The sequence below is a fragment of the Penicillium maclennaniae genome, assembly GCF_028827695.1.
Source record: "Penicillium maclennaniae strain IBT 15551 chromosome Unknown utg000005l:1.0-2652337.0:1.0-2654196.0, whole genome shotgun sequence".
In the NCBI taxonomy this organism is placed as follows: Eukaryota; Fungi; Ascomycota; class Eurotiomycetes; order Eurotiales; family Aspergillaceae; genus Penicillium; species Penicillium maclennaniae.
Window position 1 is genome coordinate 103636 of NW_026623217.1, and position 14311 is coordinate 117946.

At 39.0% G+C, this 14311-nt stretch overlaps 1 protein-coding gene across 1 annotated transcript; it reads left to right on the forward strand.

The window, feature by feature from the left end:
• Positions 1–13497: 13497 nt before the first annotated feature.
• N7477_005275 (uncharacterized protein) lies at positions 13498–14292 on the forward strand (the record flags this gene model as incomplete). The annotated part of the gene is made up of 4 exons (XM_056966938.1): positions 13498–13823; positions 13877–13964; positions 14016–14084; positions 14143–14292. 4 exons carry the CDS (start codon positions 13498–13500, stop codon positions 14290–14292), a joined length of 633 nt encoding a protein of 210 aa, XP_056821692.1.
• Between the last annotated feature and the right edge of the window lie 19 nt (positions 14293–14311).

Genomic DNA, 14311 nt, shown 5'->3' on the forward strand with positions numbered 1-14311 from the left:
ATCGGTTAGATAAAAGTGTAAGGATAGGTCGGCCATTTTTTCTGTCACTCAGTGAGTCTACCCGCAAAACTTGAACCCTGAATGGAAATGGCTATAAAGGTGGTTTAGTGGAGTGGTTAAGCGGTGTGGTTAAACGGCGTGGTAAACGGAGATAGTTAAACGGAGAAGGTTAGACAGAGTGGTTAGACAGAGTGGTTAAACAGAGTGGTTAAACGGTGCGGTTAAACGGCGTGGTTAAACGGAGATAGTTAAACTGAGAGGTGGTTAAACGGAAAGATTAAACGGAAAGGTCAAGGGGTGTGGTTAAACGGTGTGGTTAAACGGAAAGATTAAACGGAAAGGTCAAGCGGCGTGGTTTAACGGTGTGATCGAACAGTGCGGTCAACGGGAGAGGTGGTGAACGGAGCGGTAGTTAAACAGCGTGGTTAAACAGCGTGGTTAAATAGCGTGCTTGAGCGGGCTGATAAATAAACGAAGCGACAAACAAACGAAGAGGTGTGGATGCTGTAATTGCCGGAATGGAGTTAGGGTATCTGACTGAATTGTGATAGATCCTAGAGGTGACTCGCGGGGTTCATTGAACGTCGGGAGGTAAACGGAAAATAAGAAAAGTGTTGACGTGAAGATCGATACTAAAATATATATCCTATAGCTTCTCTAGGAACTCAGAGATATTAGTCTTATTAAAGTATAGTGCTCCTAAGGATCCTAGAGCTAATAATATAGAGAAATAAGGCACTTAAACTATATAAGGATAAGGTATAGCCTATACCCTACTAGGCGGTTTAGCTAAGAACGATAGTGGCTAGTGCTTATAATCCGTATTATCTATATAATTATTATTACTTAGGGTTAATTCGGATCTTTTTAGTGTAGGTTCACAGTAATCTATAAAGGTTAGAATACCCTTAGGGTCTAATAGCTTAGGAGCTATTATACCTTACGTACTATACGCTATTACTTACTTATAGAAAAGAGATAGCTTTTTGGCTAAAAAGAAATACTAACTCTGTGCGCTTTACTTTTAATTATATCTCTTTAATAATTCTTCTTCTCCTTCCTTTTTTCTTATTAAGGCCGCTTCCTCTTCTTATAATTTATAATATAGAATTATTTATATTAATATTATCTGTGTGATAGAGTGTTATAGCTATCAGATACCTAGGTACCCCTACTCAGCCACCGTATTTAATTAGATAGGCTATATCTTTAGTAATATCTAAAGCACCGCCGTATCTCCTATATATTAGTCCGATAGTATTCCTCGTAGGAACTAGGTATATTTAGGAGAATACTATATCTCGGCTAGTTACTCTCATTTATCCGTACTGACTATATACCGTCGCAATTACTAATAAATATAGTCTCCCGCTTAAGGTCTCAGACAGTCTTATAGCCTTCAGGGTCAAACGCGATCCCCACCCTTTAGGTGTGTATTTCTTCGTATAGTGATGTGCCTTGATAGAAGAGCCTTCCCGGGGACGCCAATATAAAATAGGAACGGCTCGATAGCTATCTGGCGATACAGACTAGATAACACACACACACACACACTGCCTATCTGGTGTAGAGGATACTAGATAAGGCCGTACTGATGCCCTGTTGCGGCCGTGCGGGATAATCTTAATACTGTATTATGGATAGAAGAAATTGGGTGAATCCTGAATGGATTGGGTAGATGACTTGTCTCCCTCTAAGTGTGTCTGGAGATATACTATGCACTGCAGACATTAAATCATGCCTGAGGCCACACATAGGCTCATTATGTCACCAATTCTCCCACTACAGTAGCTACTTACCGTAAACGCCATATAAAGGCAAAAGCATGCTCGTAAGACTAGATAGATAGCCCACGATGATAGACTATCCGTACGAGAAGCATTAGAGCTCGAGGAGGCTTATAAGGAGCCCGCTTGGGTAATACTAGCTCCACTAAGCCTACTACCGTAGGACACACCAGCACCGAAGACGCGTCGTCCACCCTAATACACTAATTGCGGAGTGATCGGACATAGAAGGAATGCCTGTAAAGCTAGAGATTAATCAATATAAAGGCATTGTGGTTGATAAAAGTGTCAATATATGGAGAAGTGGGCGGGTGCGCAGCTCGCTTACATGCGCAGCTCGCTTACCGACCACGTTAGATAGAATCTATTAGGTAAGCGTATCCTTATCGAGTTAGGACAATTTAAAGCATATAGCCTCTCTGCTTAATCGAAAAGTATGGCCCTTAACGCGGTCGCGTAGCGTGGAACGCAGTACACCATAGACACTTATAGCGGCCCTAACAGACGAGATTTTCTTATTCTGAAGAGCCTGAATTGCAAGTTCGATCCTACCCTCTTATTAGATAGAATCTTGCTTAGATTTAGAGCGAATTGGTGGCATAGTGGGTGATCAAAGTGGTGGGGGATACATATAGACGCGAAAATTAAATGGGTGGGCGGGAAGACCGGGTGGGCGGGAAGACCGGGAAATACGTTATTCTTAGATATATTACGTAATTCCTGTCTAGACAAGATCTATATCGTCGTCGATGCTCTTAACGAATATGTGCAGGGCCAAGACAAGCTCTTACGGTTTATTCTCTAAGAGACGAAAGGTTTCCCGTACGTCAAATATATATTTCTAGCCAAAACTATATCGAATAGCGTATAAGACTAGAGGACTATTAATCTATACTAAGCCTAGAACTATAGGAGAATATAGACCTTATATCTGAGGCTATCGGAGCTTATATTTTTAATAGGATATCGAAGCTTAAATCGCTACAGAATAATAATACCCTATAGGAGTATATTTAATAGACCCTCTAGGAGAAAGCCGAAGGAATATTTCTCTAGGTAGCTCTCGTTATCTAAGAACTTAAGGATATTAATAGCTAGGCCATAAGGTAGGTAGTCGAGGATATACTAATAGGACTAGATAATCTATATACGCGAATAATAGATTAGATAAAATAGTTAGCGCCTCGAAGCAGAGAGTACTATCAGCTAGTTCTCTTAGCGACTATATTAGCCTACCGCCCGCTATAACTATTAGAGCTAAGAGTAATATCCGGACTACCAAAAGTAATCGCCGGTAACGCTAAGAATATAGAGAAGATTATTAAGAGAAGCGGCTCTTTCCTTACGGTTCGCGATAAGATAATCTACTTTATATATTAGTCCGCTAAGGATTATCTAATCAAAAAAGCTACCTTAAATATATTTCCCTCTGGCTAAGCGGCTACCTACTACCGTATATTTATATAATTATTGCAGACTATAAATAAGATATTATTAAAGCGTAATATATATTGCTTAGGCGCCCTCGGTACTCCTATTAATAAGGTTAAGTAGCCTAAGCCAGACCTACTTATAGTAGCGCGTTATTTATATATTTACTAGGTAGACTATCTAGAATAATCCGGATTATATAAAGAACTTTAGGACGCTAGCCCTATTAATAGATTCCTTTAGACCTAATATCTCTACTAGCTCGAGGCACTAAGTCTTCTTTAAAGCGTAATAGGTAATATTATATCGATATAAAAACTTAGTAGTCTGCTATAGATATATAATTATTTTTAGTGCTTTATACTATTCTAATACCGCTATAAGAGCGATTAGTAGTATCCGGACTAAGCGGTCTAGTCTAGGATATATACTAATTTATTCTATATTACTAATTAGTAATTAAGACTAGCCCCCTCTAAGCGTACGGTTTAGCGTTAGTATTTAGCCTAGCGCGGAGTATAATTAAGTAGTTATTCTAGTATAAAAGGCCTAATAATATTACGATCGCGCCGCGGATAGGAGATAACTAGAATATATATACCGACGCCTACCTACAGACGCTAGAGGGCTATTATAGGTAAGTTAACTTAGTGGTATTCTCCTATAATAGTAGCTGTATCGCGTCTGGGTCGCACGACCAAACAATTAAGATCTAGGATACACAGACCGGCGCCTGCCTGCAGACGCTAAAGGGCTATAATAATATAGTTAACTTAGTGGTGTTCTCCTACGATAGTAGTCGCGTCGTATCTAGGTTAAGGGATAATATAATTAAGATCTAGGATACGCAGACCGGCGCCTACCTACAGACGCTAAAGGGCTATAATAGGCTAGTTAACTCAGTGGTGTTCTCCTACGATAGCAGCCGCGTCGCGTCTGGGTCGATCGATAACACAATTAAGATCTAGGATACATAGACCGGCGCCTACCTACAGACGCTAGAGGGCTATAGTAACTGTGGGAGATCCAGTGGGAGATCTAATGGGAGATCAAGTCTTTTATCCTTCGATGAATAAAAGAATATTTCCTTAATAGGAAACCTCAGGGTATGATATGATGATTGAAGAAGAATTATATTTTTCTTGTAGGGAATTGCGGACATATTTATATCCAATCAACAATATTCTAGGCCTATATTAGACTTGCATTGTTTTAAGTCTCGGCCTGTCTTGCTTTGAAATCAATCATAGTCTAGGCATCATTTTTAGTTGTCAGGCATCATTAATAGTCTAGACCTATTGTCAAGGCATCATTAATAGTCTAGACCTATGTCAATGTATCATCAATAGTCTAGACCTATATCAAGGCATCATTAATAGTCTATCCATAGAACACCTTTTAATAGACCTATTATAATTAGGTGGCTTTTCGTATTTACCTGACCAATTATAAAGATCATAGTCTTCTTGGATGACTAAAGGTAATGCTGACAGTCCTTCAATATGCTGACATAGTCTATTCGAAACACCAGAATACTTTATAGTACGCGAGGTGTACCTTCGATAGCACCTAGCGTTGCTCCTTATATTCTTAAGTTAATGAGGCTAACTCAGCCTTTGGCTTCTTCGGAGATTTAGGGTGCAATTTTTATGTCGATCGGAGAGGCTTAAGTGATTTCTTTGCTTAAGGGGCTCTCAGACTACTTTAAGATCTTCCCGAAGTAACGTTGTTTGACTGCACCTAGAGTTCTTCCTGGAAATAAATCGTGGATACGGCTCTAAGACAATTTTTTGGAGTCTCTTAGCTTCAATAAATAACGATTATCTTTAGGGGTCCAAAGTCTGCGCGTGGTAGTTTACTATACTTATATAGTCGTAGCTTATCGAACAGAATTCCCTATTGATATAGTGCTTGTTGTAATAATACCGTATATATGCTATAATATTTTAGTTGTAAGTTGAACTACCATAAGGTTTTCTTTGAGAATATCGGTATCAGTAAGGTTATCAGAGAACTTAGCCTCGGCAGTGCTTAGGCTATAGAAACGTTTTAGATACCTAATCGCATTCCCGAGCCTGATTAGATAGTTGTCTGTATAGTCCTCTTCGCTATAAAATGACGAACTTTGGGCTTCTGATTGACCACTTCGTCTTCCTCGTGATTTAGTCGCACTAATAGTAGTTGAATTCGGGTACCGGCGTCGTTTCGGGGAAGGGATACTTAGGTCTCCTAAGGCTCGCTTCCTTTTATTTAGAGTAAATTGCATATAATTATCTTTAAAGATATCGAAGACTCTCGTTATTCTAGGCTTATCTAGGCCAGTAATAGAAGCCGTATTACTAACTTAAGAGGAAAGATAAAGCGTAACCTCCTCCGGGTAATTAGGGTAATTATTGGCGGCTAGTGTATTATTAGGATAGGCGTCGGGCGAAATAGGCTAAGAGAGCTAGTCAGTTTCCGATACTAAGAATATTATATTAATCCAAAAGCCTCGAAGCAAACCGTGGAAAATGTAACTTACCGAAGTTTATTACTCTGTTCTCTTCTTCTAGTATATTACTCTCTAGGCTGTAGCCGCTTACTTCGCGGCTTTCTCTGGAGGTGTTTAGTTACTCTATAATAACGATAGTCTGAGTTTCCGAACTAACCGAAGAGCACCTTTGCGGGGAATTCAGTGTTAGCTGCCAGAAATTTTGATGATTTAGCGTTACTATGGTGAACGCAAAGATCTTTAGATAGAGGAGAGGTGAAGTGGGGGATAGCGAGATTGGAGTTAACAGGATATAGGAAAAAAGCCGCACGAAAGTGATCTGTGGGCTTTTTATACTCTAGGCATTATTATCTCTTCACGCCCGTCGCACTATAAAGCGAAGAAGATCGGTAAAGTTTTCGGCTTAATAACTAATACAGTATAGTAATGAGACTATATATTTTATTAGCGTAGCTTCTCGACCCTTTGCTGCGGCCAATTAAAACCCCGTTCTATCTTATAGTGGATCGAATAAAGCAAGCGTTCCCAGGAACACTAGCATGATATAGACCGTGTGGGGGACTCTTTTCCGGATTTATATTCAGACCGATAGTTAATGTCTTCACTTTTCGTAGCACGGCGTATCGGTGCAGTTAGGGCCTATAGCAGGGAACGTGAGAATATTTGCCTAATAGAGGCAGTATTTAATGTTCCTGGGATCGAGCCAGCCCCGGACATAGAGATTCGAAGGCAATAAGGGCATTCGTGTTAGAGTCTATTGGATAGTTAGCGGGATAGAGCCTGCATTGTGAAGGAGTGAGTGGATAGTGAGATATCTAATATCTTATATAAGTTGAAAGACTGGTCGAGTCGATTAGCTGAAAGTTCGAAGACCGAGCCGAAAGTTACTATAGCACCGCGAGAATACGTCATTTCCTAGCTCCGCTCCCAGGAGCACGAGTAGGCAGCAGTGCGGTTATTGTCGGAGCATATAAAATAACGGAGAGGTAGGATGAGATCGAATAGGCCGGTCGGCCTGAGCATTGGGGTGAGCAATCAGGCTGCTCAGGGAGCAGCTCAGGGTGGCTCAGTGAGCAGCTCAGGGCAGCGGGGTGACTAACTCACCCTTTGCTCCGGGAGCCGATCATGTCACGGGCCCATGCCCGGTATAGGTCACATAAACCACGTGACCCTGGCATGTTGACGGAACGAACGCACGGAGGGAACATCCCTTCTTCAAGCTTTTTGTACACAGTTTGTGGCCTAGTCAGATTGAATCTAAGTCTTACTTTAGCCCTTTATATATAAAAAGCTTCCTTCGATTTACTATCGTTAAACCGACGAAGCACCGACGAAACACGACCGTTTCCCCTACGAAGCCGTATCCCTAGCGAGGATATAGCACCAGAAAGCGATAAGCCCACTATTATAGGCACAGATATTATTACAGTAAATAGCACAGACCTAAGCTATACAGAATAAAAAATAAGAGCGACGTAACTAATAAGACGCCATTTAAGAAGAATAAATCTGGCGCCTTAAAGTAATACTAGACTAATAGGTCCTACTTACTATAACGATAATTACGGAAGAATAAGCGACACCGTTATAAATCGCTACTAAAGTAATAGCGGAACACCCACGAAACGAAAGGCCTTATCGTCTAAAGGCACAACTACCGGACCCTATCCTATTCGGTAATAATATAAATAATTAGCTAACCTAGCGTATAACGATTAAGAATAAACTAAGCGTTAATAAATAAGCTATTAGTTCGCCCTAAGACTAATTTATATATATATTCTCTAGGCTAGAGAAACTCGCCTAAAAGAATAGCGGAATATTCGTGAAACTACGCTAAGACACCGGCGACCCTTAGGTACTATTAAATTACCTCGAGAATATCTATAAAGACCTAAATATTAAGGTACGTATAGCGAGACAGTTATATTAGATCTAATAACCTAATAGAATAACCTTTTCGAAGTTCCTATTATAACTAAAAAAGGAGTTTACGGACGCAGACGCCCTAAACTAATATAATAAAGCTAAGAGACAGATCCTTCTCGGGGTACTTAATAAAATAATAACTAATTCACTTATAAATTATAGTATTCCCGCTATCTTTTCTAAACTAATCTCTAGACTTCACAAAATTAGTATAGATATAAATACCCTTAATATTAATAAAGCCGAGCGAATAGATTATCTACGCTTACTGAGAGCGAGCGATAATATAGGTTAGACCCTAATACTTATAGTAAACCGCGCTAAACCCCATATAAAAACCTAATAACTAAGTAGCGATACCCCTAGATAAGCTTAGTGGGTAAGTCCTAATAAGTTAGATAGATAGTAAGCTAAAGGGAAGTGCCTATAATATAGTAGAGCGGGCTATTATATTACTAAGTGTATACTCTTACCTACCTAGCGACCGAATTATCTATAAATTATAATTTAGAATAGAAGGGGAAGAAATATAGTACCTACGTAAATAAGGCGAGACCGATAAGCGATAGCGAAATAACGCCTATAGATAACGATAATATAGCTACAGAGAAAGATTTAGGAAAAGAGTAGCTCCTATCCTTAGCTGCGAATAGGAGCAAAAGAGGGTCAAAAAGCTACTAAAATAAAAGATACTACTATTCTTAGTTAACGCTAGAGTAAATAGAATTTAATTTATATAAGCTTTAGTTAATAATAGTTACTATTACTATACTATAGTAAATAAGCCTTTAGTCTAGTCACTTTACCTCCCGCGTATTAAGATATAATTATAAATCCTTAACGGAGTAGTACCGAATCAGTACTAAATTACCTATATTATATATTTCGACCTTAATATCTATAGCCACTAGTAAGGCTAGGTATTTATATATATTATCGGACTATAGGATAATAATATAATACTTAGGGACCTATAGCTATATAACGTAAACAGACGCTATTCGGCCAGAAAGGGGTACCTAAATATCTTTATAAGGTCCGGGGAATAAATAAGATATTAAAACTATATAGACTATATAATTAGATCTACCGAAGCGAAGGCACTATATATTATATAGGCTATAGCGCTAACGATCAAAGAGCTCTTACAGAACGTATTAAGCACGGAATATATATAAATTAGTAGGGTTTCGCTAAATAATATTAAGAAAGCGCTATAACCTAAAGAGTATATTAACCTAAAAGATAAGCTACCAAAATACTATTAGCGATAGTTAGAGGTCTTTAGCTAATAGCTAGCTAATAAATTATTACCCTATTAGCCTAGAGTCGATTATAAAATTCCCCTAAAACGCGACCGAAATAGCGTTAAAGAGTTACCGCTATACGGACCCCTTTATAATATAAATAAGGAAGAACTGCTTTATCTATAGAAGATACTAACGGACCTACTTAGGAAGAACTTTATATAGGTAAGCTAATTCCTAGTAGCTATACCTATTTTATTAGTTCGGAAGCCTAGGGGAGATATATAATTCTATATTAATTATAGGGGGTTAAATAAGCGAATAGTAAAAGACCGATATCCCCTCCTACTAATCCGCGAGACGCTACGGAATATTAGCTAAGCCTAATAGTTTACGAAGCTCGATATTATCGTAGCTTTCTATAAAATCCGCGTATAACTAAAAGAGGAATAGAAAATAGCCTTCCGGATATAATATAGACTCTACGAATAGAATATTATATTATTTAGGCTAATAGGCGTACTAACGATATTCTAAAGGTATATTAATTAGACCTTATAAAAGTACCTAAACGACTTTATATTAGCGTATATTAACGATATAATTATCTACTCTAGCGGAACGCTATCGGATTACCGACGGAAAGTTAGTGAGATACTACAGAAGCTAATAGACGTAAGTCTTTAATATAATATTACGAAGCTAGAATTTAAGTAAGACTTAGTGAAATATCTTAGTTTTATTATCTAAGCCGGAAAGGGTATCTATATATATCTAAAGAAGGTAGAGATAATTAGAGTATAGGAGAGGCCAGAGTCTATTTAGGATATATAGAGCTTTATCGGATTCGCGAACTTTTACTAGCTATTTATATTATATTTCGCCGACCTTTCGGTACTGTTAATATAACTAATAAGGAAGAACGCTATATTCTAATAGGATAATAATTGCTAATAGGCCTTTATGGAGCTAAAGGATCTTTTTATTAACGTACTAATCCTAGCGTACTTCGAAGAAGGCTATAAAATAGTAGTCGAAGCTAACGCCTCCGGCTAAGCCACTAAGATAATCTTATTATAGTATAGACTTAATAGCTATCTATAACTATATACCTATTTATTATAGAAGCTATCCTTAGTAGAGTTAAATTACGAGATCTACGATAAGGAGCTCCTAGCTATTATATAAGCCCTATATAAATAGAGGCCGGAGCTAAAGATAATACCTTAATTTACTATTATAACGGACTATAAAAACCTATAATACTTTAGTAAGATATAGTACCTTAATAAATAGTAGATAAGGTAGGCTAACCTTTTAACGGAGTTTAACTTTAACCTATAATACCGCCTAGGTAAGCTAGTAATATAGCCAGACACTCTCTCTTATTGAAACTAAGATATACCTAAGGGTATCTCTAATAAAAGGCTATCAAATTACTTCTAAGTCCTACTTAAAAGGGTCTTAGTTAAGATAAGGTAAATAAATAATAACTAAGTATAAGGAGAGACAGATTCCGAAAGAAATATCCTATTATTTAAGGAACTAAAGCTATAGGCAGAGTAGATAAAGGTAAGGAGTTCCGATATAATATATTAATAAATCTCCTACACTTTACTAAAGAGAGACCGTCGAATCGCGGCTAAAATAAATATAAAGACGAGCCTATCGGAGTGCTATTTAGATAATTAAGGGTTACTCTATTTTAGGTAATAAATATAGATCCCAGATAACGAGACCCTACGAATAGGTATTATCCAAAAGATCTATAACTTATATATAATAACGCACCCTAAATAAGACGCAATATATTTAATATTATCTCGATAATTCTTTTAGCCTAGAGCTATAAAGAATATATAATAATTCTTACAGAACTATATTATCTACGGACGTAGCTCGGTATAGCGTAATATAAAGTATAGGCTATTAAGATTACTGCTAATTCCCTAATAAATCTAGGCCAAAATATTAGTAGACTTTATTATTAGCCTATCGCTATCCAGATCTATAGGAGTAACGAATTATATAATAATTATAGACCGGCTAATAAAAGGCGTAATCCTTATTAGAATAAGGGATATAATAGTAAAAGATATAGCGGAAGTATTCCTTACGCACTTCTATATATATTATAGCGTCCTATTAGCGATCGTAAGTGACCGCGGCCCTTAGTTTGTAAGTATATTTTAGGGAAGAGTATATAAAATACTATCGATTTAACGATAATTATTAATTGCCTTCTACCTATAGACTAATAATATAACGGAGCGAGCTAATTAAGAAATTAAACAGATCTTATATATCTTTTCTACTTATATATAGGATAATTAGAAGAAGCTTCTATTAATAGTCGCTACCGCGATTAATAACCGCGATATAATATTAATAGGGATCTCCCCCTTCTTCTTTACTTATAGGTACTATATTAACCTAATCGGGATAGATAAGTTAAATTAGTTACCGGACGCCCTAATATAGCTAGGAAAAGTAGGCGAAACATTTATAAATTACCTATAAGAAGCCACCGATTAGGCCTAAGCCGCTATTACTTCGGTATAGGCACTATAAGAAGAGTAGATAAATCGATAACGCTAGGCCGCCCCTATCTATAAGAAAGATAACTAGGTATAGTTAAACCTTCGGAATATATATATATAACGACTATCGAAGAAGCTAGACTAACTATACGCCTAATATAGAGTCGTAGATATACTGTTACCGTATACTATTAAGCTTAACGTACCTATAGGCATTCACTTAGTCTTCTATATCGAATTAGTTAGGCCTATAATAGCGGACCCCTTCCTATTATAAATTATAGATGATACGTAGCCGCCTCCGATTATAGTTAATAGCGAAGAAGAGTATAAGGTTCAGAAAATCCTTACTGTTCGGCGTAAGAAGGTCGGACAGGGATACCGTAATAAAGCGCTAATATAATAGATAGGGTAGGCAGAATAAACGTAGGAAAACTTAGACTCCGTCTAGGATTACGCTATATTAGAAGCCTTTAAGGAACGAAACGGCCCTATTTCGGACATAATATAACGTTAAATCGACACCGATACGCATATTATCGCGACCCTCAGGAGGCTTAGGTTAGAGGGGGGGGTATTATCACGGGCCTATACCCGGTATAGGTCACATAAACCACGTGACCCTGGCATGTTAACGGAACAAACGCACGGAGGGAACATCCCTTCTTCAAGCTTTTTGTACACAGTTTGTGGCCTAGTCAGATTGAATCTAAGTCTTACTTCAGCCCTTCACAGATCACTTCCCGAGGCGGCATTTTTACCGTCACCATTATTACTAAATAAACTAGAGATATTTTATAATATATTTATAGCTAATTAGTCTAACATCTTACTTATATAAAAGTTAACTAACTATACTATTAAATTAAACAAAGGGGTATTACCCCCTTCTAGACTAATTTACTCGCTCTTATACACTAAGCTCGCAGAATTAAGGAGATATCTTAATAAGAACCTTATAAATAAATATATACACCCTCTAAGAGCCCTATAAGGGCGCTAATCCAGACTCGCTTATTACACTGCGGGGTAAACCTTCACCGCTAGTCCTTAGTATTCCTTTATATCTAGACCTTAAGGGTCTAGATATAACTAAATCTAGCAAAAAACTAATATTTTAGGTATTAATTCGCTTAGTTAGCGCTCCTAAAAGAGTAAAGCGTATCCTAAATAGGTAAAGCGTAGCTTATACGGGTCCGACAGACCCTCCGCGGGTGACCCTTAAGGGACACTCAAACGGTTAGGGTTAGAGTCGGTAAGGTTAGATCCTGACCCTCAAAGGTACGGGTAGAGGTTCCTGGTCTTAGACCCCCGGGGCGGGTGAGTGCCAGGTCTAGGCCCTTATAAGGGCTAAGGGCCGGGTGAGGGCAGGTAAGAACCCGCCCTCCGCTCGCGAGGGTCGGGCGGAGGGCGAGAGATGCCGGCCCTTAAAATGTTTTTTATGAGGTCTAGTTTTATTTGCCTATATAGTTAACTATCCCGCAATTCAAGTCATCGTTTTCGTCTTGGAAGTTTCTCACTTCACAGGGTGCCTGTCATTCATTTTTCTTCCCCTCTTCTATCTAGTGATCAGACGATTCCAGCAATCATGAAGAGTCTAGTTATTACACTCTCTTTTTTAGCTACCACGGAGGCCTCCCCTTTTTGATATCCTACCCCGCGCAAGCTCAAACTGTACAACTTACACTGTGGGGACCGGTGATACTTGCACTGGCATCGGAAAGTCGCAATATGTGACTTGGGCCCAGCTTCTCGCTTGGAACTCTCAAATCGACTCGACCTGCTCGTACGTGGCGACGCCCATTTAATAGCAACACTTCACTAATGAACGGATACACAACAATCTCAGAAGTCTGGTGAACACTACTATCTGCGTGAGCAACCCAGTGGGAAACTATGGCCTCGGAGGCATGACGACTATTGTGACTACTACAGCGTAAATAACCACAATAGATCAATCGTATTGCCCATATACTAACAGTGTTAGTGCCGTTCCTTCGCCTACTGGAGACGGCACGAATTCTCGCTGAGGCCAATATTACAAGGTTGCCGCAAACGAGACTTGCACGACCATGACAGACAAATTCAGCATTTCTAGAAACAATCTGAGGGTGACCTCTCTTTTTATGGCAGGGCAGACCAGAGCCAACGGTGATAGCCTTTTCCTGAATCCGAAACTCTTCCAGAACTGCACAAATCTTCTGGCCGACACCTACTACTGCGTGCAACCGGTGGGGTATATTGTGACGTACTCAGGCTATGGAGAGTCGTCGACTTCCACAGTGCCGTTTGACGAAACCCCTTCAACCTCGCTACCTAGCCAACCTCCAATGGCCTGGTCAACCGGGTCCAATCCGATTATCCCGCTTGCAAATGGAACCCGCACAGACTGCACTCAGTAAGTTACAGCATCTCAGGGAATTAATGGATGAGCTCTGACCTTAGTTTAAGATATATGTGGTTTTCTGGTGTAAATTTAACGGAAAATACAGCCGCTGACTGTTGGAACCAAGCCTGGCTATGGAATGCTTCTGATGAGGTTGGTTTACTTCCTGTCTCTTCTGCAATTGTGACTAACAACGCAATCTAGGAAATCATCCTCTGGAACCCTTCTTTGGCATCGAATGAAACTTCGAGTTCCTCTTCGGTATCTGCCTCAGTAAGCACCACTATCCAGGCTAAATTTACTCGGTATCCGGTACAATGGCGCCGAGTAGCTCCTACTGTGTCCAACTCGCGACTCCCACCTCCAGCAGTACCTTCAGCAGGAAGCAGAGACACCCATCGTGACTCCGCTCCCTATATCCGACTGGAAATGGGGTTTCGACGCCATCTCCAATCCAGACGGGCATGGTGTCGACCTGTAATCAGTTCTACAAGGTTATT